Raw genomic sequence first — 24,589 nt, forward strand, 5'->3', positions numbered from 1 at the left:
ACCATGGGTAACAGGTTCTGGACAAGCATGACCATGAGACCTGATACCATACCTACATCCTCTTCCAAATGGATCATAGACATTGTGCTACAACCCATATAACAAGGTAGTTTTCGCTTTGGCAGGCATATCAACATCTTCTGTTCTTGGATCTATCACCCATAAATTAACACCATCTCTCTTTGTCTTCTCTTTTACCTTTGCTTCAACTTTCTTTTAACTTGATTTTTGTTAGTAAACTCACTTGTTACAACTATTTTGTTTTCTTTTTTTCCTGACTATTGCTTGTCTCAAAATCGTACGACAAAAAAGATTATTGGTAAAGAATATAAATGGGGGGTCTTTACATTTTTTATCATCAAATATCAAAAGTTGAGGTCTGCTATGGAGTTGCATCCCCATGTGATTTGTATCGATTTGCCAAATTTCCTCATCTTAGTTCCAATTCGATTTGCCAAATTTCCTCATCTTAGTTCCAATCCTAGAGTCAATAAACAAGCTAATGCTCCTTTGAATTAGTTCATTTAGACATTCGGGGTTCATGTCCAATCGTGTTTCAAATAGGATTTTGATATTTTGTTACTTTGATTGACGATTATTCTCGTTTGACTTGGTTATATTTAATAAAAAATCATTTTGAGTTGCTTTCTTACTTTTGTGCTTTCCATGCTGAAATTGAAGCTTAGTTTAATGTCTCTCTTTAAACTTTGCGCACTGATAATGTTGGTGACTATTTTTCTCTATGCTTGATCTTATGTAAAAATGGTGTTATTCATTAATCTTCATCTATTGATACTCCATCCCAAAATGAAGCTGCTGAATGAAAAAATAGGCACGTACTTGATTATCCTTTCAAATGCATGTTACAAAGCATTTTTGGGCCAACACAATTTCCATTACTTGCTTCTTGATTATAGAACGCCTTTATCTTTTTTTATTGGTGAGATACCTTGTTGTGTTCTTTTTACAACAAAATCTTTGTTCCTGGTTGCACAAAAACTATTTGGTTGCACTTGTTTGGCTCGAGATGTTTGTCTTATTGTACCAAGTTAGACCCCAAATCCTTGAAATGCATATTCCTTAGCTGTTCTCATGTTTAAAAAGGATATAGTTGTTATTATCCTAGTCTTAACAATGATTTCTCCTGGTGTTACATTTTTCGAAGATATGTCTTTTTACTCCATCACTATTGTGAGCCAGTTTTAAGGGGAGGATGTCAATTAGATTATCTCTCTAGCCTCTTCCCCTACTCCATGTTCTTTAATTTCTATTCCTCCTTGCCCACCCATTACTCAAGTGTATTCTAGGCGGCCACCACAACAACCTTCAGGCACGTGTCCTATGCCAGTAGTTTCTTCGACATTGAGCTTCCCATTGCCTGTTGTGAAGTTTAAACACGTGTACTTAGCCTACTTCTTCATTTGTTCTTATAACCAATTGTCATCGCCCGAATTCTTTTATTACATCACTTGATTCTACTTCTATCACTAACTCAGTTATTAAAAGATCAAACCTAAAATATTTTATTTTTTTAATTATTAAAAATCGTTACAATAGAAAATTGTGAATGAAGACTTAAATGACAATTAAATGTAGTTTAAAATTTAAATGGTGCATAAAACCCAATAAGTTATTGCCCACGAAATCAAGCTCAATATTAAAAACGACATTAAAATTAGCCCATTTAAGAGAAAGAACCACTAAAATATGTTTCCCTTCCCCCTCCCAGGCTTCTTTCTATTCCCCTTTAAAGTCTCTTCCCTTCACCCCTATCATGCTTTCCTCCCTCTCTAGTCATTCGTTTGATCTTCCTCCCTTCCCCGCCTTTTTGCAGCCACCATGCTTCTGACCAACACTGCCGTTTTTGACCAATGTTGTCGCCGATCGCCACTCTCCAATGTCGCTGCTGACCATAAAGATTTGGATCTTTTTTGTGTTTGTGCATGTCCTAGGCGTGTCTGTACATGTCCATCACATATTTGTAATTATAAAAAAAGGACACAAATTTTAACGTGTCTGACACTATTTGGAGTGTGTGCAAACGTATTAGTGTTGGACACGTGTCAAATGTCTCAATCGCACTCTTGCAGCAACAAGACAACGATTGTGCGGCACTTGTTCTAATCCAAGCGAACAACTCAGCCGTGAGAAATTCAGATCCCCATATAGTACATTTTGGGGCATTTTAACCCGGACGGATATAGCCATGGTTTTGTTGAACGGTCATACACCCCATATTGAGACAACAATAATAGTAAATGCCTATCTAATATGAAAACAAGCAAAAAGAGGTTTGGAATGGGCATGTGGCCATGGACAACATGTCTTGGACAAATATGACCAGGACATCCGTCATGCGGCCACAGGCAATGCGCCTTTGGACAAACATTATTGTGACATCTAACACAAACATTTTTGTAAAAAATATGTTTGTGCTTCCTAGTAGGCAAAAATTGAAGCCTTAACTAAGAATAATAAAATTACAATAAAGGACAAGATTAATAAGCTCCAATATTCACATATATATATAGGCCAAATCGGTAGGTTTAAGAGGTATTGAGAATTTAAAGGCGTGGAATGAGACTTTGTTGGCTAAGTGGTTATGGCACTTTCCTCAGAGTTTGGTATCTTATGTCATAAGGTAGTAAGTGTGCACCCATCCTTTTAATTGGTTATTCGGCGAGGTCTAGAGAGGTACTATCTAAAATCGCTAGAAAGCCATCTCTAATCGGTTTCCTTTCTTCCCTCACCCTGTTCCTATGGGATGGATATTCTTTTGGGAGCCTAAGTAGTTGGGGGATAGACCTTGCTGTTTCCTTGATTATACAACTTGTCTACTATGAAATATCATTCGGTGACTTCTATTCTTCTCACCTGTGGGAGCTCTTGTGTTTTCTAAAGCTTGAGGAGCACTAAAGTGTAATAGCCTTTTGAAGCTTAAGAGCGAGGCACAACTTTGTTTTGTGAGGTGCACAATAGAAAAATATAAGTTAATTTTAATGCATGGAGACAAATAGTATGATGAATATTAAGATGATGCAAAAGTTAAGAAAATAGAGCTTTTAATTGAGATTGTAAGAATATTCATGCATTTCTTCCCTCAAATTGAAAAAGTTAAAAAATGAAAATAGGAAATGAGGCTTAAGGTGTTGAGGTGCACACCACAAGCATTGAGGCGCGCACCTCAACTGGGCTTCATTAAGGGAGCCTTCTTCATGAAGCAATGTGCAGAGGCTGCATTCTGGGCTTAAGCGTTCCTAGGAAACCCTTGTTAAAATCAAGGAATTTAGTAAAAAATAGACTTGTGTACCATGTGTTCTGTACTCAGTCTTGAAAGAAGACCCATCGTACTCACAACTCCATCCAAGACGAGATAAATAGGGATAGCGAAGAAATAGGCTAAGTACATGTGCGCTTACCTTTTACGATGGAAAATACGAAACTCATCACTTAGTCCTGTATCGGATGTCTTGGAATATTCTGATAGTGGACGTGTCTGAAGGTTGCTGTTGTGTTGTAGCACAACTTCTTTATCTTAGAAGATTGTTTGTACAAAAAAAACCTTTCGAAAGTAAGTTCATTATCTTTGTAAATTCTTTTATTCCTTTCTTGCCAAGTAATCTAAAAGAAAGCCCTAACAAAGTGTATCCACAACAACTTCTTTTCCTTGCTTAAGTGACGACCCAATAACACAAGGGTGAGGAGAAAATATGGTTCATGTGGTAGAACCATCAACCAACCAAAAGCTGAAAGCATTTGGTTCCATAATCTCGATGCATACAGGAAAAAAAACAAAAGGGTGGCTTTGACTTTAATCAATGGCATTATCTTTTGTTAAAAAAGGGTGTTTGACAGTGGTGAGGTGGACTCAAAGTCAAACCCTATATACTTTGGTAACAAATTCAGTTACAATACGTCAAATCTCATTTTTCCCTAATTCCATTATTCCTTTTGCTGGATACTTTATTCAAGATTTCTGTTTAAATTAGCAAGCATTTATATTCCCTTGTAATTCCGTTATTTTACTTTACTGTTTTATTGCTTTCTTTTGTATCTATAGAACATTAGCCTCTTTTCATTATATCAATGAAAAACTTTGTTTCTTGTTTTAAGAAAAAAGGTCAAATGTTATAAGACCAAATGAAAGTGCTTTATCCTCGAATCTTTTCTGATTGAAGTTTTACATGAAGCAGTATATTGAGTTCCGTTATGATTCCATAAATTCAAGGAGGTGGTAGTAGAATTCAGCTGAAGCATTTAACTATATATCTTTTATTTTATATGTGTTTCAATTGTTTAAATTGTTGCTGAACGTGGTGCGCCTGTTTTTTTCCAAGTATTTTATATTAGTAAAATTCTCTAGCTTGTAGTTGATGTTCTCAGATAATTAGTGTTAAATTTAGTATTATTGCTACCTGTAATGATCCACGACTGACACTTAGTTATTTTCAATTCTTATAATTTTTTTATTTGAGTTTATAGTTTGATGATCTCTCATCCTCATGTTCTAAATATTCATTTTGTTATAATATATTTTGTTTTTCTGTATAACGGCATCCTTTAATATAAGATGATTCATTATTACGTAACTGATATAGAATTTCTGTTGCAGAGTACAGTGATGTTTCCGCATATCGTTTATCTCTAGCAGAAGACACCAAAGCTCTCAATCAGTTGGTATGCTGTTTTACTTTTCATGTCAAATATTTAAGTCTATTCTTTTATCTGTGAACATTAACTTACTTTTCATTCATAAAGAAACGTGGCAATGTGCTTTCCAACCCCCAAATGTTCTTTTCTCTACAGTTAATCCATATATGGAACGACATTAAAAATTTATTAGAACATTTTCAAGTCTCCTTTACAGTTAATCCATATATGGCTGATAAGGCTTTGTCGAAAGTGAAAAAGTTTATAGACTGTAAGTTTTGGGACGCAAAATGGAGACTCATCAGTGATATGCGTTCGAAAATCGAGAAATAGTCAAGGGAAAAATATTTCTATAATTTTATTGAAACCCAGTTTCTATAATATTGGAATAATCTATAATATTGGAGCAATCTTTACATTGGAATGAGTAATTTCTTGTCGATAATTCGTCTTAAACCATTTAAGTTCACCTTTTTGCTGCAATTTTTCTGTAATGTTAATATGTTTTCAATCTCGCTGTTTGCTGATATTACTCATTTGCAGAATGCTCTTATCCATGAGGGGAAGGAGATGGCATCGGTGCTTTATACATATAGAAGCTGTGTTAAAGCACTTCCACAGGTTAAAATGCTGTATGAAAGTATTTAATATTAAGAGTTGCACATGTAATATTTATTTCTACCATTCATGAATGTGATTTTCTTGATAGACAACAGTTTTGTTTGTAAGCATCATGAAATAAAAATTGGATCATATTATGTGAAGATGTGTTGAGCTCACGGGTCCAAATGTGTCAAGTTAATATTTGTAATGCATTGGTAATTTGTAATTGCGGAAAAACTTTAGGCAAGGTGGCAATAATTTTTTTCTTCTTTTTGACATGGTGCAACAACTTTTGATGTCAATCATACTTTTGTTTTTTAGATGAAACAACAACTTTCATTGATAATGAATGAAAGAATGCAAGGGCATACTACAAAAAAAAAAAAAAAAAAAAAAAAAAAAAAAAAAAAAAAAAAAAAAAAAAANAAAGTTGGAAAAACAAAATAAAAAAGAAATGACAAACCTTCCTTTCAAGAGTTGAGACTCTCTGATGGTATTCCTCTCGCAATGACTCAATTTCCGCATCACTGGACTTTTTCTGTTCCATTAATGACGAACGTGAGTAATTAAACATATATTTCATCTTCTCTCTACAGCAGGGGTGGGGGGGGGAGGGAAGACTAGTTTTCTTTGTGTAAAACACGTTTAACTTTTGTTTTGTACAGTATACAGTGGCTAATTAAATGATGAGATGCCAACAAGTTAACAAAAAGAATATTCTCAAATGAGGACAAAAATGTCAGATAAATAAGCCCAACCAACGTTTTATAATGGAATTCAAATGACTTTGTTTAAGTGTGCAACTTGAAATGGTAGACCCAACATAATTAGATAATCAAAAAAACAAAAAAACAAAAAAAAAAAAAAAAAAAAAAAAAAGAAAAAGAAAAAGAAAAAGAAAAAAGTAAACCCCTAAAACGGAAGCCCCTTATAGGAAAGGACTCCCATTGTGCAAAACAGAGCCTATAGAATAATTGCAAAAGCTCTTCGAAGTCGAAGCCCAAAGAGAAATATGAAATTTAATGGGGAATTAAACATCCAAAGGTTCCCTCTCCAAACCTCTAAAGATCCCATAATATAACCCATACCTTGGCAAGCTGTAAAAATTGGTCATTTTCATGAAAAGGCGGATGGAGGAGGATCGTCTTGATTATATCACTGGCATCCCTATGGCGGGCTAGCAAGAATTTGAACGTCTGTATTAAATAACTCAAAATAAATTTCACAAACTCGCATCTCTAAAGAATATGATCCAGGTCTTCCTTTGCCTTCCGATGGAGAATGCAACAAAACGAGCCAGCTAACACGGGAAACTTCCTTGAAAGCCAATCCAAAATGTTAACTCATCTGTGTAGAACCTGCCAAGTAAATAACTTTTTGGTAGAGATTTTAATTATTGCATTCATGAGAGATCCCCAGTTGGAAGGCAAATGAAGGGCGGGAGAAAGTTTAATAAACTTATTGAAGATCTTGGTATGCTGGAACTACCTCTGTCAAATGCTCTGTTCACATGGTCAAGGACGGGGGATGAAACTTCTCACTCATTATTTGACCGGTTCTTTGTTTCTAAGTAATGGAAGACTAGCTTGTATTTTTTTCCTCTAATTAACAGCTCAAGCTGATCGATTTTGTTGTATCTGTTGTAATGAAGAATTGTGTCAAGAACTACACTAATTGGTGCAAGTATTTGGATCGTAAAAGTAGTCCTTGGTTTCCATATATGTAGCAGGAAGTGCAGCATCGGAAAGTCTCTATTCATGGCTTTAGTTTTTCAGGGAAAGGCTGCAAATATGAATACATTTTTTTGTCTCCATTTAAAACGTCTAACCTTGAACCTTTTTCTTTCTTTGCACATCAATAAAAGTGTTGTTCATTGTTAAAAAAAAACATAGTGAAATTGAACTACGTGTCATCTCACCATCAAAACAATACCAAGGACAAGCTTTGATGAACTAACTTCAGGCCTGACTTGTATTCTATATACAATTCCACTTGAGAGGGTATAACTTTTTTATTTAGTTAATCGTACCTTTTTCCTAAATTATAGTTTTATATTTCTTTTTCTTGAATTCTTGTCATGCTAAATTTTCTTGTATTTGTTTCCTATGTTGAATAAGAAATTAATTTCTCCCAAAACTATGCTTATTGGTTTATAAAACTTTGACAGTTACCTGAGTCTATGAAGCAAAGTCAAGCTGACCTATATTTGGAAACGTATCAAGTTTTGGACTTGGAAATGAGTCGTCTACGTGAGATTCAGAGATGGCAAGCATCAGCTGCATCGAAGGTATTGCTTTTAGTGAATTGTTCCATTATTGTTAATCTAAATTATTGATTTATGTAGGTTGTCTTTTATGCAGCTTGCTGCTGATATGCAACGTTTCTCGAGGCCTGAGAGGCGCATTAATGGCCCATCAGTTACTCATCTCTGGTCTGTTATGATATGTGGTAGATCATATTTCGGTGTTAATTTTAGCAACTTAACATCAAGGAAGTTTGAACTCAAGCTTCTCTAACATACAATTAGACTATCAGTTATCCCTCCCAACGTTGGGAAATTTTAATTTTAGGTCAATTTCCATATTTCTAAATTAAACTTTTTACACCTTAGGTCAATGCTGAAATTGCTTGATGTTTTAGTTCAACTTGATCATCTTAAAAATGCGAAGGCAAGCATACCCAACGACTTCTCTTGGTATAAAAGGTAGGTGAACATCTTTTTTTGTCTTTATGATTTATGATTTTTAGTGGATGTGAAAGAGAAATTTTGATTATGTTTGAGTTCATCCACAATTTAGTCCTCTTTCGCAAGCTGTTTGTCTAGTTCTTTCTTTTTGTTCTTTGTAAAGAAACTGAAAATTTTCATTAAGATATAAAAAGTTGGAAAAGTTACATACGAACAAAATAGAGAAAAAAAGAGACCTCCCCGACTGTAGGCTAACATATGTATGCATTGTTTACTTTAAAGAACGACATTATATTTTTTATTTCCTCCTTTTTGGGACAAACTCTTCTACATCAGAGGCCAGTAAAGAATAAAGTTATTTGAAAAGGGAGATACTGGGATTGGTTTCCATGAAACGTTTGGGTTGTTGTCCTTTTACTCTGTCTCTTTGGAGTTATTCTTTTACGTGTTTGGGTTCTAGCTAGCCAGACACGAAACTTAAAGAGAGATCATTGAGGAGTTCTTTCTTCATTTGCCGCATGGGGAGGAGAGGTTCTTGTGGTTACCAGGGGTTTGTGCTTTATTGTGGGATCTTTTGAGAGGGAGAAACAATGGAACCTTTAGAGGAGTTGAAAGAGATCCGAGTGATTCCTTTTTTTTTTTTTTTTTTCAAAAAAAAAGGTAAGAAAGGAGTTATAGTGACGTTTGGTCCCTTGTTTGGTTTTATGCAAATCAAACCTAGATCAATTGAAATGAAACTAGTTTCACATTAGGATATGGTCAACGAAAAAGAGAAAAAGAGTATTTGTTCTTACCCCAAGGTTGAAATGCTCCAAAAGTTTTGACCAACCGAAACTTGAATTTACTTTCTCTCACTCTTCTGCAAAGTTTGGCTTCCCATTCTTATTCTTGGAGGCCAGTTGGTGTAGCCTAATGGATTAAAGGAGAAAATTCTCCAAGAATCAAATCGAAGTTTTCATTATTAATTAAAAGTTAGTGGATACATGAGGGCAATTCTCTAGGAAAAAAACTAGGATTTAAAGTACAGAAAGCAAATTAAAAGGAAAACTAAAATCCAAATAGGAAACTAAAGAGGATTGTTCAAGGATTAAACCAAGATTAATATGAATTTCCCCCAATTTTGCCTAATCCTACTACTTCCACCAATCAACTGTGAGAGTTTTATGTTGGCCAAATATCTTTCAAGTGTTACATAATCTCCAAATTATTGACTTTAATTTTATTGTGGTATTATTTTATTATCTGTTTATGCATGTGAATGTAAATAATATGAAAGGTCTGGTATTGATAGAAGTTTCTGGCTAGTTATAAAAAGTATTTTTTCCCCCTTTCTCCAGGACCTTCACACAAGTCAGTATTCAGTGGCAAGATTCTGATTCAATGAGAGAAGAATTAGATGACTTACAGGTTTTTGGTACTACCCCTAAAATGTTATGTTGTATATGTGATCAAGGGCTGTAGAGTCAGGATATGAGCCATATATAGTCTATTTGGTTGCTTAGGATTTCAAGTGGTTTCAAATCCTAACTGATTTCAAATGAATTCTTATTATTTTTTTGTTATCCCATAAAATAGAAGGATTTGAAATTTTAAGTTAAATTACTTATTTAGCCTTAACTTATTTCAAATGATAGTATTTTGCAAAATTTCATATTATTTTGAGTTAAATTACTTATAGCCTTATCATATTTTAATCCCTTATTAATAAATCAAGATTAAAAGCCTATACGTGAACTTTTTCACTTTCTTTTCCTTGCTTGGAAACATCCAAAAAAAAGAAAAAATTATGTTCATTCCTAATATTTCTTGTTCCAAACAAGATATATATACATATATACATAAAAATAATATCTTGGATTCCAAGTCACATGATTTAAAAAATAATTTCTTGAATTTTCTTGATTCCGAATGGAGGGTAGTTAATTATGAAATAATGCTTTGTTGGCTTGGCACTATAATATCTTTTATCCTTTTAACTTTTAACTTCTAACTTTGTTTTCTCTTTCCTTCTATTTTTTGCTATCTATTTCGCAACAGATTTTCTTAAGCACACGATGGGCCATTTTATTGAATCTGCATGTTGAGATGTTTCGTGTAAACAAGTATCCTTACTTTTAGATGTCTTCCAAATGAAGAGGATTGAATTTAGGGACTCTAAATTATATTACTTGATTTGTCTTGAAGTTCTACAAAAGTTATGTTGGTACCAAAAAAAAAAATAAAAAAATAAATAAATAAAAGAAACCTTTCATCTTTTTAGACTTCCTTGACATGAAATAGTGTAGAAGACATTCTTCAGATCCTCATTGTCTTTGCTGTGGAGTCCTTGGAGTTGGATTTTGCACTTCTATATCCAGAGAGGCATGTGCTTTTACGTATTCTGCCTGTTCTTGTCGTATTAGCAACATCATCAGAAAAGGACAGCGAATCACTTTATAAGAGGGTGAAGATCAACAGACTCATTAACATCTTTAAGGTATTGCAGGCTTTAGAATGATAACCAAACCATTGTTTTTTTATTACTTATAAGACAGATTAGATTTTGGCCATCATATCTTTTTTATATCTTTCCAGAGTGATCCTGTGATTCCAGCATTTCCAGATCTTCATCTTTCTCCTGCAGCAATCTTGAAAGAGTTGTCGATATACTTCCAAAAATTTGCTGCCCAAGCTCGTCTTCTTACTCTTCCAGCTCCACATGAGCTTCCACCACGTGAAGCACAAGAATATCCTGTTGTTTTTTTGCACTTAGTGTTTACTCTCTCTACTGTGCATGAAAAATCTGAAACTTTGGTTTAAAGAAAAGTATCTTAAAACTTTATCCAAATCCTGTAGTACATAAAATCTATACATAAAAAATATGCATACTCATTTTTTACAATGTGATAAAATGATTAAAATAATTTGGCACCTTTCATTTTAGTATCACATTACATCATGTGTTGTTGTGTTACTGGTGTTTCATTTGTATCTCCCCCAACCATGTGGTTGAGATTTCAGTACACATTTTAGTAAAAGCCTTGACAATAATCTACATATCAGAGACATTACCTTATCATCAACCACATTGGAGCAATCCGTGCAGAGCACGATGATTTCACCATTCGATTTGCGTCATCAATGAATCAGGTTTTTTCTTTATCTTACTTCTGATCTCTCCCTTTCCTAAATACAATAATTCATCGTTACGAACATCAATGGCTGTAGGTCATATTTCACACCACTCAAACTAACTTCAAAGCATCACCAAAATCATCAACATAACATGAAAAAGAATGGAAAGTTTAAGGTCCTTTGACAAATGAGTGACTCCTTAAGTGAATACAAAACTAGGATCTCTGAAGATAATTTTTGTCTACTACAATTCTGAATGGAAACTTGCTTAACCAAGGGAGCCAAAGAACAAACATAGGAGCCAAAGAACAAACATATTTTTCTAACACTCTGGTTTCCAAGTATTAACTGCGATGATTGGAACTTTTGAACTTGTTATAGGCAACTATTAGTCGAAATAGAAATTAATAGAATCTAGTAATAATATATAGCCAATATGCGCGCAGTTCGGTGGTTAAGGAATCTTCTCTCTTTTGAGATGGTTTAAATATCCACTCCCACGTTACAATATCCTCATCCTTTTAGTATCATTTCATTATAGCAATTACCAATTCATATCATAGTAAAATAAATATATCCCAAGCACTCTGGAAGGCCTCGACTATCCTACATTCCATTTCCATAAAATCGTCTACCAACTCCCCCTATCCCACCCTATTTATAATCAGCTCCTTAGCCAACTGGTTGTCTAGTGATCGAATGCCCCCATTATCCTGATGGTATGTTCAATATTGATCCTAATGATATTTCTAACGTCATGTCTATCAAATTCAAAATTTTCAGGTACCATCGACCTGGAATGTACCAGCTCCTAGATGACTAGATATTTGTCAAAAATGTCTGACATATTTTTTTGAATGAGAAACAAATTTTTTTATTGAGAATAAAAAATGACCAGTGCTCAAAGGATATAAACTCCACAAGGGAGTGAAAGAAAGAAAAACTAAAAACTACCATTGGAAATAAATACATCCCTGTGTAAATATATATTATGTAGATAAAAATCAGCGAAGGACTTGTAACGAGCACACGAAAAAGAAGCTTTCAACTGGGCTGATTCAAAACGGTTGATCCAAGAAAGTTGCTTATTTAAAAAAATTATCGAGTTCCTGTCCATCCAGAATTTTGAAAGATGAGCTTTAATCATATGAATCCATAAAATATGAGAATTTGAAGGCATAGAATTCCTAAAAATAACTCAAAATGATAATTTAAACCATAGTTTGTTTGAAGCCCCAAAAAGGAAACAAAAGGATCCATTGATCACTTGAGATAGGTTCTCATTTTCAATCCGGGAGTAGTGAGAATAATTAAGTGACATTCTCTTTACAGTATGTCACAAATGATGAGAAAGTGCTAAAGGTTCCCCATCTACAAATAATGCTTTTGGTTGTACTGAAACTTTTCTTGACCTTGAACATGCAGCTGCTGCTGTTGAAATCAACAGAGAATCCAGATATTGAGTGGTGCAAAGATGTTAAAGGAAACATGTATGACATGGTTGTTGAAGGTTTTCAACTCTTGAGCAGATGGACTGCACGTATTTGGGAACAATGTGCATGGAAATTCTCTCGCCCATGCAAAGACGTTATTTCTTTGGAATCTCATGAAACCTCGTCATTCTCAGACTATGAAAAGGTTCTAAATTTTCATTTTAGCAGTAACAGTTATCCAGATGTCACTCTTTATTATTTGGCATGTCTGTAGACCTTAGTTCTTGGATTATTTTATTTTATTTTGGCCTAGATTGTTCATATTTCTTGAATCCTTATTTTCCGTTTTCTACCTTTTTATTATTCTGTTTCACTTGTATTTTGAATTAGAGCCTGATTGGTCTAAATATTTCCTCATAATATCAGTAGTGTATGCAAGATTGGCATTCTTGGCCTCCAATGTTGCTAAAATCATTCCGATATGTATTCTCTAGCAATCCTAATCTTATTGTGTTTTGAACCTTTGTTTAAGTTATTGTTAAAGGAATGACTTTGATTTAAGGAATATTTGTGTTATTCCTAGCTTGAGATATTTGTGTAATCTTACTAAATAATAGTAGTAGTTGACCTCCTAATTTATCTGGTACCTGGTATCTAGGGATTTAGTTAGATTTATAGTTACCTAGTGTTTAGAAATTTAGTTAGCTTTTCTATATTATCATTTTACACTTTGGTATCAAAGTTTTTTCTACTATGGGAAATATAATTATAACCATATCCTAACTCAATCGGTGAAACTTCCATAGTTGCCGATCATCTCATGTGATCAAGTTTTATTTGGAGCCTTCATAGTTACTACCGTCCGCCATTAAAACAACATTGATCCAATATTGCATTAACCTTGTACAACAATTCGTGATCACACAAAACAACATTCATCCAAAGTGCGTCCGTAAGAGGAATACATTAGCCTTTATCCATTCATTTTTTCAACATTAGCCGTAAATACAGTAACGGTATTTCATTCCTTCAACGCAATTCTAGCTGTAAAGACAGTGGCAATAATTCTAGCCGAATTTCCCACCTCAATTGTTCCATGGCAACAAACTTCACAAACCCATCAACACTAGCCGTAATTCTAGCTGTGATTCTAGCTGAATCTCCATCACTAGCTGAATCAAACAAACTTCATCAAATCCACCACTAAGCCCAATCACTATCTTGCTTTCATCCATTCCCTGGTTCATCACTATTCCACAATCCTCCAGCAATCTACTAGTTCATCACTATTCCGCAAGCCACCGCTTTTGAGCAAGAAAGGATTTTCGCTTACGTGTTTTGAATAAATTTGCTTTCAGACTAATTTTCCCTCCTGACTAAGACTCACCTGTTCATCACTTCAGAAGGATCGAAAATCTCATCCCTAGCAATGAAAATTCCTACAGTGTGACTTGTTAGTTAGCAAATTGAGAGTTAGTTAAATCTCAAAGCTGGTCTAGTAAGTTCTTTTTGAAAATTTGGAGACCAATCAACTTCTTTGAAAATGTTGGTCATCCATCAATGTGGCTTGTTAGTTTTTGAAGTTGTTATTTCAGACATTTTAAGGAGAAATAATAGCATCGTTTAGTTTTCTATCCGAAGTAGGGAATAACAGTGTTTTAGAAATAATCTCAGAAATAATTACAGTGTTTTAGAAATAATCTCAGAGATAACATTTTCCTTGATTGTCTTTATTCTAAGCATTGTTGGTGGAAATTCTTTTCGATATTTAATGTCCAGTGGGTATTCTCCAAATCCTTCAAGGAAAAATTCTCCGGTTTGTTGGTTTTTCTTTGGAGTTGAAATCAAAGATTTTGTTGTCTAATGCAGTGAAAACCATTTTATCAGAAATTTGGTTTGAAAGGAACCAGAGGACCTTTCAAAACACGCTACTTACATGGAATGATCGTTTTGTTTCTGCTTGTCTTAAGGCTTCTTCCTAGTGCACTGTTTCCAAACACTTCGCTGATTACTCTATCAGGGACCATTATCTTAATTGGACTGCTTTTATCTTTCTCTTACTATTTAGTATCATATTTTTATTTTTGTTTCCTATTTTTGTTTCCTTAGTTTCCTTTTCAAGAAAAAAATGACAAAGCCTGGTCTATGTTCTCTGATTGTCTTTTGGCTTGATGACTTTGTTGTATTTTGATGTTTTTCTAGGTGGTGAGGCATAATTATAGTGCGGAGGAAAGGAAAGCTCTTGTTGAGCTGGTTAGCTATATAAAGAGCATTGGGTCAATGATGCAGCAGTGTGATACTCTGGTAGCTGATGCTTTGTGGGAAACAATACACGCTGAGGTTCAAGATTTTGTTCAAAACACATTGGCAACCATGTTGCGAACTACATTCCGGAAGAAGAAAGAAATTTCAAGGTGCAGAGTATTTCTGATTTCCTTGGTTTTAAACAAACTTTCGTTCCGCTATGTATTTTTTTAGTATTTTTTGGTTGATCAGGAGTTACTGAAAATTGTCTATTATGCTTATAAATTAAAACAGAATCTTCACAGGAAAAAATATTTAGGAATAAAAAAGATCTTCCCTTTAGTTGGGTTTATGTGGAAGGAAAGTGGATCATAAATATTCTTTATCAATTTGGTAGAATTATGAATCATGATATGAGAGTGAAGGATTAGCGGTAAGTTAGAAGATATTTGTGTAATCTCATTAAATAATAGAAGTAATTGACCTCCCTATTTTATCTATATTGTTACCTAGTATCTAGAGATTTATTTAGATTTATTGTTACCTAGTGTGTAAGGATTTATTTAGATTTATTATTACCTAGTACCTAGAGATCTATTTAGATTTATTGTTACTAGTACCTAGGAATTTAGGTACATGTACCTCTTTTCAAATAAATATGAAAAATAGCAAGATAACTTAGAGTTACAACATAATATCAAATCCTTTCTAGTCTAAAAAGTCTAATTAATTGGTGAAGCCTTCATAGCTCCTGATCACTCACCTTGATTAAGTGTCATTTGGAGCCTTCATAGCTGTCGATCTTTTACCATGACCAAGGACCTTCCAAATCTTGTAATAGAGGAAGAACAACCTCATCCCAACAATCACTCACAAGAATGATATTGTGATTGTCAACGTCTAGTTATGATATTCATAACTGAAGCAGAAGCTTGAAGTCGTAGATGTTGCAGTTTCATGTGTTGAGTTCATTTGCCCCGGAAGCTTGAGCAGCAATTTTAGCACTCAACTGGTTGAAAATCGAAGTGTAACCCTTCAGAACAGCAACGACATTAAGGGACGAAATTAGTGGCTCATTTGCATTCCCACTTGTGATTTCCCTTCTGACTCTTGAATCCTTGAACTTCCTGTCAGAATATAAGTTTTCAGCATCAAAAGCCCATTGGAGTGGACTCTGCGTTGGGCTCACTTGCTATTTCCATTTGCGTTCCCACTTGATGCCTTGAATTCTTGCGTCAGGCCCCCTTGCAATTTCCGTTGCAACATCAGACAAAGTTCATTTGGACAAAGTCCATTCAACAATAGCAACGAATTGGCCCATTGGCATAAAGAGGCATGTGCCTAATGGGTTTGAAACCTCAACGTTTTCTCTTTTTAAAGGATCATTATGGTAGTCCCACATGTTCCATCAATTTTTGATAATCCAGAATTTTTAAGGAAGGCCCAAAATCTAATGTACCTTAATTCAAATGCAAAATATGATTTGTTTCCTTCCTTCTTGATTATTTCACCATCATGTTAGAAAAATCTCAAGTCGTTCTTCTAATCTTTTTCGCAAAACATCAAATTCAAAGATTCAGATTTGAGATACTCAATAATGGAGGGAACTAAGAGGATTGGAGGAAGAAAAGGAAGTGACAAAATTAAGATCTACAAATTTGTCAAGGTTGGCCTCCAATTTTGTGATAGAAGAATCGGATGGTACCTTAAGAAAGGCCACTACGTAAAGTGCATTGCCATAGATGCTATGATCTACCTAGTTGTCGTCCTCAAATACCTTGTCACTAAGGTTTTGGAATTGGCCAGTAATGTAGTGCGTGACAATAAGAAAAATTAAACCCTAGACATGTTTTTCTAGTTGTGAGGAATGATGAGCAGCTCGAAAAATTGCTTCAAAGAGTCACCATTGCAATTGATGGAGTTCTTTAGAACATCAATCGATAGAAGTGTTCTCGAAGGAACGAGTATGAGAGAGGAAAACGACACCCATGGAAGTGTTCCAAGAGGATTGAGTATGAGAGAGGCAAGTAACGCCGGTGAAAGTGCTCCAAGAGGAGTGAGCATGAGAGAGGCAGCAATGCCCATAGAAGTGCTCCAATAGTAGTCTATATGATAGAACAAGTAATGCTCGTGGAAGTGCCCCAAGAGGAGTGAGCATGAGAGAGGCAGCAATGCCCATAGAAGTGCTCCAATAGTAGTCTACATGAGAGAACAAGTAATGCTTGTGGAAGTGCCCCAAGAGGAGTGAGCATGTGAGTATGAAACGCCTGTGGAAATGCTCCAAGGAAATAGTAATGCATGAGTTATGTGCTCCACGACTTCAACGGACAAAAATGCTAACAAAATGACTTCACAACTTACTGCTTCATGAGTTAGTATCCAAGCTGAGAATGATATCTATTACTCAGCTTGAGTGGGGGAGTGTCGAGAGATTAGCCTTAAGTTAGGACATATTTATGTAGTCCCTTATTTTAATCTAGTATCTTGGTTTTATTAGATTTATTGTTACCTAGTATTTAGAGATTTATTTAGATTTGCTGTTGCTAGTATCTAGGGTTAAGTTAGCCTTTCTCCCCTGTGAAAGCAGTAACCCTTTGAAACTTAGTAACCCGTTTACAGCTTTTTTTTGGTAAATTTTAGTTGACGTTTTCAGTTCTTCATAACTTCTGCGATTGACTACCTTTCAGGATTCTTTCTGATATGCGAACCCTGTCAGCTGATTGGATGGCAAATAGAAGCAAATCTGAATCTGAAGCACAGTCTATGCAAAGAGGTGAAGAAAGTAAAGTGAACTTCTTTTTTCCACGGCCAGTTGCACCTACAGCTACTCAGGTCTCTTTGGTTTACCTTTTTTCTTGTTGTGCATTTTGAAATGAAAAGAAAAAAAAAATGGTTTGAGCATACTACCCCATGTGACCAATAAAGAAAAACTTAGATTGCTTGCGTTGTTAGGTCATAAAATAGCTTACCTTCTCATGTTTTAGGATTTTGCCTCTATTTGGGGATACATGGTTAAGTTTTTTCCCATCTCTTACTTGGGCCTCTTTGCTATGAGGTAATCTGCATACCTTCTCTTTTTGGGAACCTGTCATGCCGAAAAATCACTTCCAGGTTGTGTAGATGAAGCAGACAACGCTCCAAAAGCGAAAGACTCACTTTGGCCCAATTGTTGCTTTCCAACCTTCTCACTTATTTCTTATTTGTCTTACGTGTGACCGCCAAGGTCTGTTCTAATATTGATATGCTGATTCTAAGTTTTTTTTTTTTTTTTTTTTGTGGAAGTTACTAATGAGGAAGGAGGCCTTGTTTTTTGCGGAACATTTATTTTGTGGCTCTCTGGTCTTCTTCTTTTTTTATTAAAAAAAGCCACTTCTCATTACCTGCAACTGTTAATGAACTATGAAATCTAAATACTTTTGTAGCTATTCTTTGTTGACCAATTGGATATCCTTTCCATAACCTTTTTGATTGGCGTACATCCCTGTACTTTCAATTTCCAAGGTCTGCTATTTCTTACGTTAAAATAATGATAATAGTTAAAGAAACTAACAATTTGTTCTTCTATGTTTATCACTTTTATGAGTTGCTATCAGTCATGAAAACAATACTTTGTTCTTCCAATACAAGATTTTCTCAAGTCGTCATTGTTTGTTCTTTTAAATGTGTTTCATTACACTTAATTATATAGCTAATAGCTGCAACCTTGCATTGGACCCCTTCTTTTTTCTTTTGAGTTTAACAATATGTGAGAGTGGAGATTTGAAATTTTGACCTCTTGGTCGAAGTTATAATGTCTTAACCAATTGAATTAGGCTTAGATTGCCCTCAGATTGACAATCATTGATAGAAGGATATTTTATACTACAAGTTAGAGAAATTTTCCTGCTTTTTATGAGCTTAAATTTCTAAAGTACAAAACTAATAGCAAGCTTGAACATAAGTTTGATCACTTTGTAATCTCTTGTTTGTTCCAGGTTCATTGCTTACAATTTCTGATTTATGAGGTGGTGTCTGGTGGAAACCTTAGGAAGCCAGGAGGGCTTTTTGGGAATAGTGCGTCTGAGATTCCCATTAATGATTTGAAGCAGTTGGAGACCTTTTTCTACAAGCTCAGCTTCTTTCTGCACATATTTGATTATACCGGTACTCTTTCTCTATTGGCACATATTTCATAAGCATATAGATCCAATGATTTGCCAACTAATTTTTATATTGCTCTATCCAAAAAAAAAAAAAAAAAGCTAGTTGATCTTTGCATCTCAAAAGCCATGGTAGTGTTGTCACGTTCAAGTTCCTATTACTCACTTCAAATGGTTTTTTTTGTAATTTAATTATTGATGAACTATTTCCTGTGATCCACGTGGACAATTATTATTGTTATTATTTTTTTTTTTTTTTGCAGCGACTGTTGCAACATTAACTGATCTTGGATTCTTATGGTTTAGAGAGTTCTATTTAGAGACTTCACGGGTTATTCAGGTATGAGGTTCATGGATACGCAATTAGCTATATTATTGGCAGAAATTAGCACATTCAGCTTGTTTACATGATGATATGTGGTGAGTATGAGTTAAGGGAGAATTTCAAATCAGATGGAAATATTCAATTCTCTTGCTTCTTGCTTCTTGCTTCTTTAACTTCTATGATTAGATTTAGCTAGGTGATGACTGTTACTTTTATTCTGCTTTTTTTTTCTTTAATTATTTATATTATAAAGAAAATGTCCTACCATTGATTAAGATCCTCATTTTTTTCCCACAACGAAGTTCATCTTAAAAACCTCTTCAGTACCATCAAAGATATTTAAGTGGCATCTGGCCTCAACATTAATTGTCACAAATCTGAATTTTTGGGCTTCAATACTGAGCCAGAACAAGTTACCAAATTGGCTGCAGTTTATGGTTGTGAAGTGGGGTGTTGGCCGCACACATACTTGAGCATTCCTTTCAATGAAAAGCTGAAACTGGTTTCTTTTTGGGCTCCTGTTGTCGAAAAGGTGGAAAATAGGCTTTTCTCATGGCACAAACCTATACAAGCTCCTTTGGCCAACCTTTTTTTTTATTATTTATCTATCTTCCACACTCCTACAAAGGTGGCATAACTATTGAGCAATGTTTCAGAACCTCCTTTGAAAGGTAGCAAAGAAAGGTGAAAGGAAGGGTTACCAATTGTTAAATGGGAAACTGTCAAGCTCCCCATAGAAAATGGGGGCTTAGGGATATATGACATCTAAGAGAATAACCAAGCTTAATATCCAAATGGGATTGACATTGTAATATTGAAAAAAAGAAAGTCCTGTGGGGAAAAAAAAGCTTCTTTGGATGAACTTCATTAGAGCTGTCTGTCGGACTGTTTGGCAGGAAAGGAATTGCCAGATCTTTCTAGATAAGAAGCTTTTGTTTCGTAATTTTTGTTGCTATAATTCTTTGGTTCTTGGTGTAAATGTTCTCTACTCTTTCATCGCTATAGCTATAATTCTCTCCTTTCCAACTGGAGAGGTTTTATTTAACTTCTTTGGATGGGGGTTTTCCCTCTTTTGTAGTTTCATATAAACAATGAATTTTTTTTGCCTGTTCAAAATTAAAGGAAAAAAAGCCCTATGGAGAAAGGTGATTATTGCTAAGTATGGTTCTATGCACCATGATTTGAAACCCGGTACAAATTTCCTACATTCCTCTAACTGCCGTGGAAATATATTGATAAGCTGAAGAATCTCATCTACAAATACACGAGTATGACAGTGGGCAAAGGGGATAAAAAATTAAAAAATATTCATTTGTCAACTTAGCTATTTGAGCCTCGACACACAAGGTGTCCTTCAGAAAAGATCCCTTTGGATGCGCATTTTTCCATTTTTTTCTGTCCCTTATGCATGAGGCTCCTTGAACTCCAAACTTCCGTTTTCAGCTGATGTTCATTTGCTTATGGATTCTGGATCTTCATACAATCTGCCTCTGGATGGACCATGGCTCACCCAATTGACATCTTTTCCCTTCTATCTTGTGTTGTGATCGGGCACCCATTCAAAGATGGAAAAAGTTTTTTTGGTTAAACTCGGCTGCATCTTCACAGACCAGAAACGAGACACTCCTAAGTTTATTGAATCCATAACTTACCTAGCTCTGTCATGGAGCAAGTTAAACAAACCTTTTTGTAACTACAGCTTATCTACTCTCCTTACTCATTGGACTTGTTTCTTGTAATTACTACATGATGGGACTTTTTGTATACATTTTACCGTACCAAAGTAATGATTTAATAACAATACTCTACTGTACTGATGTCAAAACTAGCTTCATGAGAAACTATGTTTTGTTCTTTTAGATTGGAGTCCTTTCTTGTAGCTTTTGGGACTCCTTTTTTCTGAGAATTTTTATTTATTTATTATTATTATTATTATTTTGGTATGCCCGTGTACATTTTTTTATTTCCCTGAATGAAAGCCCAGTTTCTTATTCAAATATAATAATACTAAACTTCATGAGAAAGTTTTACGATGAATCAGTGAAAAGATCTCAGTTGGTTGTATGTATATATTTATGCCATTTGTATTAAAGAACTGTGTTCTGACACCTCCAATTTTCATGATATTTTAAATCTTCTTATGATACATACTACTCTTGGAAGCGAAGATAATCTCTCTGTGTCCATGTCAAACATGAATATGTCCAGACTGACTTCCACGTTTGTCATAAAAAGGATACCTTTTTTTTATAATCTTTATTTTATTTTATTTCACATCAAGACACAGATGTGACATGTCTGGTCACGTGGGGGACACAAAACCACATCGACTTATAAAGACGTTGAAATTTAACCTAGCCCATTGCTATATCTACTGCCTCGACTGTTACTTATCTCATTGTGACCAACACAAAAATCCAAGCCCTAAAATTTAACCCTAGCCCATTATGTTCGATAATCCTCTTAAAACTGTGAGTTCCTTGCACTGGAGGTATAATAATTTATTGTTCTTCTTTTTATCATTTCCCCCCTCCAATTCTATATTAACCCATTGAATTGTTTTAATTTTTTGCTGCTTCAAGTGTTCTTAGAAGTGTGCAACATTCATTTTTCTTTTCTTTTCTGCTTGCAGTTTCCTATTGAATGCTCCCTTCCCTGGATGCTGGTGGATTATGTCCTCGAGTCTCAGAATGCAGGCCTTATTGAGAGTGCTTTATTTCCACTTGACATTTACAATGATTCAGCTCAACATGCCTTGGTTACTTTGAAACAACGTTTTCTCTACGACGAAATTGAAGCTGAGGTTTTCTCTCTCTTATAATTCAATATTTGAGTTTTGACAGTAATGATTTATCCCAGAGGAATTATTTTTCATATATCATGTCTATTCCTATGTTACAGACCTGTGTTTAAAATGAAGAGAAATTGTATGAGTATGGAATCTAGGGCAACGGTAAAAAGAAATTCGAGAAAGGAAATCTGATAAATATGGAAAGAAAAGTAAATAGAAAGACTTACATAGGGAAGAGAGATAAGTCCACTAGAATTGAGGACATGGATCCAAAATGATGGGCTTCGTGGATGGGCCTTATCAACAGATAGGCACTGATGTCTTGCATTGCTTCGTATTCAAACCTTTATGGTTTATGTTGTAGAACGTACTTTGGCTTAACTATGCATTTACATATTTTGTTGGAAATGTGTATGGTGTATGTATGCAAACTAATTACTGACTAGAATTCAAAAAGGAGATGTTAGAATACCATATATCTTCTCAAAAATCTGAGAATTCTTCCCAGCTGAAATGAAGAGCAAGTGTGGATATTAGTTCGCTTTCTTCGCAATTTTTGTCCAAGGGCTTTTTAGACTTGGAAACTACCCTAACTCATCTAGTCCATATTTTCCTGATAGGGTTCTATGCCATGCCACATATCTGAAGTCATCTTTCTGTCTACAGCCTGTGCTACTTAGTAGGTGTATATTGTGTAAGCAGAATATGGACTGATTGATAATTTATTTTTGAACAATTATTCTCAAAGAACGCATTTGGAATCTGTAATGACATTATAAAGTTCAATAGTATTTTTCTTTGCATTGGTATAAAGACAATTTGAGCATCAGAAACACCATATTTGCATAGTCGCTTGTACTGTGCATTGTCTATTCTTTTTGCTTTTGAGCTATCTGTCATTTCATTACGTTTACTACCTGATGCCACCTTCTGTCTTCTATTATAGGTCGATCATTGTTTTGATATATTTGTCTCAAAGCTATGCGATTCAATCTTTACACATTACAAGAGTTGGGCCGCGAGGTATGTTCTGCTCTTTGGATTAGACACATGCTACTCTATGAATGAATAATAACTTGGTGCTATCACCAATTATTGCAGAGAGATGCTCGATTCATCTTTCTTATTTGCCATAGACAATGGAGAAAAATATTCTGTCCAGCCTATAAGGTTTAACGCCCTTCTAAAGATCACTAGAGTAAAGGTAAAACGTTTTCTGTTTATAGCTTACTAATCTATCTGAATTTAGGATGCATTTTTTTCCCTTCACTTCTTACTGCCCCATGATGGAGACTATCATGTGGGAAATTGTATTTGCTTTCTCTTGGTATGATATCAAAGTATTACATATATGCATCATCATTGGTTAAGAAAGCTATCCATTTTAATGAATCCTTGTACAGAACAATGATCAGATATGATCTTTCATATTTATTTCTCAACTAATAGTTGGTTTATCATGTATGTGTGTAAGAGTGTCCATTTATTGAGCTCATTAAACCTATTACAGAAATTTATATTTATCTGTTGTTTCCTATGTTCAAATTTTTATGTTAAACAGTTACTTGGAAGGACTATTGATTTAAGAAGCTTGGTTGCCCAACGAATGAACAAAATTTTTCGAGAGAACCTTGAATTCTTATTTGATCGGTTTGAGTCTCAAGATCTTTGTGCCATTTTGGTAAGTAGTTTCTTTTCTCAGTTGTGATTCAATTATGCATATTCTTTCTATGCTTTCTATTTGTTAACAAAATGAAAGTAAATCAATATGTTTCAGGAATTGGAAAAGCTGATGGATGTCCTGAAAGTGACCCACGAATTGCTATCCAAAGATCTTTTGATAGACTCATTTAGTCTCATGCTAAATGAGATGCAAGAAAATCTATCTCTTGTATCATTCTCTAGCCGATTGGCTTCTCAGGTTAAAAACATTTCTTACCTTTCTTGAAGGGAATAACTACTTAATGTGGAGTAGGAAAGCAGGGATCAATGATCAAGTACATTCGTTTGATGATTTTCTATCTACAGTGATCTTTATCACTGATAGTTTACTATCAATGATAAATCTTCCTGAAATTTAATTAGGCATCCTATTTAGGACCTTCAATTTTGTTTATCCTTGATAATTTCAGTTTGAGTTTGTTCCTGCTTTCTGTGTCTACTGTAACTTTTCCTTCTCCCGTTGATCTTTGATTTAACTTCCACTGCTCTCTTGAATGTATCGTTCTTTTTCTTTTTTACCCTTTTGGCAATAATTTCAACGAAGTGTATTCTTATAAAGCCTTTTGTTAGTTGGCGTTGCTGGATTTTCAAAGAGGGTAAGTTTTGTTCATTGTTGACTACTTGTATCTGAAGCTTCTGTACCCTTTACTTCTTTCCTTAATTATATTTCATATGCCTTTGGTTCTTTGTACCCTTTACTCCTTGGTCCTTTGCCCTTTTCTATTTCTTATTTTGATGGATAACATGCTTGTACTAAAATTTTAAACTTATAGCAGAAGGACGTTTACTTTATAGCTTCAATGATGATAAAAAAAAAAAAAAAAAAAAAAAAAAAAAAAAAAAAAAAAAAAAAAAAAAAAAAAAAAAAAAAAAAAAAAAAAA

The 24,589-nt window shown here is 34.5% G+C and overlaps 1 protein-coding gene and 1 long non-coding RNA gene across 6 annotated transcripts in view; one reads left to right on the forward strand and one right to left on the reverse strand.

Moving 5' to 3' along the window:
• LOC111485378 (protein PIR) overlaps positions 1-24,589 on the forward strand; it is a 40,389-nt gene that overhangs the window by 7,800 nt on the left and 8,000 nt on the right. For 3 of the 5 annotated variants that reach the window (XM_023132240.1, XM_023132239.1, XM_023132238.1), the window contains exons 3-22: positions 4,613-4,677; positions 5,194-5,271; positions 7,421-7,540; positions 7,614-7,684; positions 7,865-7,957; positions 9,277-9,346; positions 9,977-10,041; positions 10,220-10,415; positions 10,514-10,665; positions 10,975-11,068; positions 12,479-12,691; positions 14,689-14,900; positions 17,418-17,562; positions 18,705-18,873; positions 19,133-19,209; positions 21,827-21,997; positions 22,932-23,008; positions 23,087-23,189; positions 23,547-23,666; positions 23,763-23,906. In XM_023132240.1, the coding sequence (XP_022988008.1) occupies positions 4,613-4,677; positions 5,194-5,271; positions 7,421-7,540; positions 7,614-7,684; positions 7,865-7,957; positions 9,277-9,346; positions 9,977-10,041; positions 10,220-10,415; positions 10,514-10,665; positions 10,975-11,068; positions 12,479-12,691; positions 14,689-14,900; positions 17,418-17,562; positions 18,705-18,873; positions 19,133-19,209; positions 21,827-21,997; positions 22,932-23,008; positions 23,087-23,189; positions 23,547-23,666; positions 23,763-23,906 (2,435 nt within the window). Of the gene's footprint in view, positions 1-4,612; positions 4,678-5,193; positions 5,272-7,420; positions 7,541-7,613; positions 7,702-7,864; positions 7,958-9,276; positions 9,354-9,976; positions 10,042-10,219; positions 10,416-10,513; positions 10,666-10,974; positions 11,069-12,478; positions 12,692-14,688; positions 14,901-17,417; positions 17,563-18,704; positions 18,874-19,132; positions 19,210-21,826; positions 21,998-22,931; positions 23,009-23,086; positions 23,190-23,546; positions 23,667-23,762; positions 23,907-24,589 lie in introns of those variants that run through there. The other 2 variants (XM_023132241.1, XM_023132243.1) reach the window with 2 other exon arrangements.
• LOC111485550 lies at positions 563-13,426 on the reverse strand. Its single transcript, XR_002718686.1, has 3 exons — positions 13,417-13,426; positions 10,185-10,191; positions 563-652 (listed from the first exon to the last, which is right to left on the reverse strand). It is a non-coding gene; the product is annotated as an uncharacterized LOC111485550 (long non-coding RNA).

This window comes from Cucurbita maxima, unplaced genomic scaffold (genome assembly GCF_002738345.1).
Source record: "Cucurbita maxima cultivar Rimu unplaced genomic scaffold, Cmax_1.0 Cma_Scf00010, whole genome shotgun sequence".
Taxonomy (NCBI): domain Eukaryota; kingdom Viridiplantae; phylum Streptophyta; class Magnoliopsida; order Cucurbitales; family Cucurbitaceae; genus Cucurbita; species Cucurbita maxima.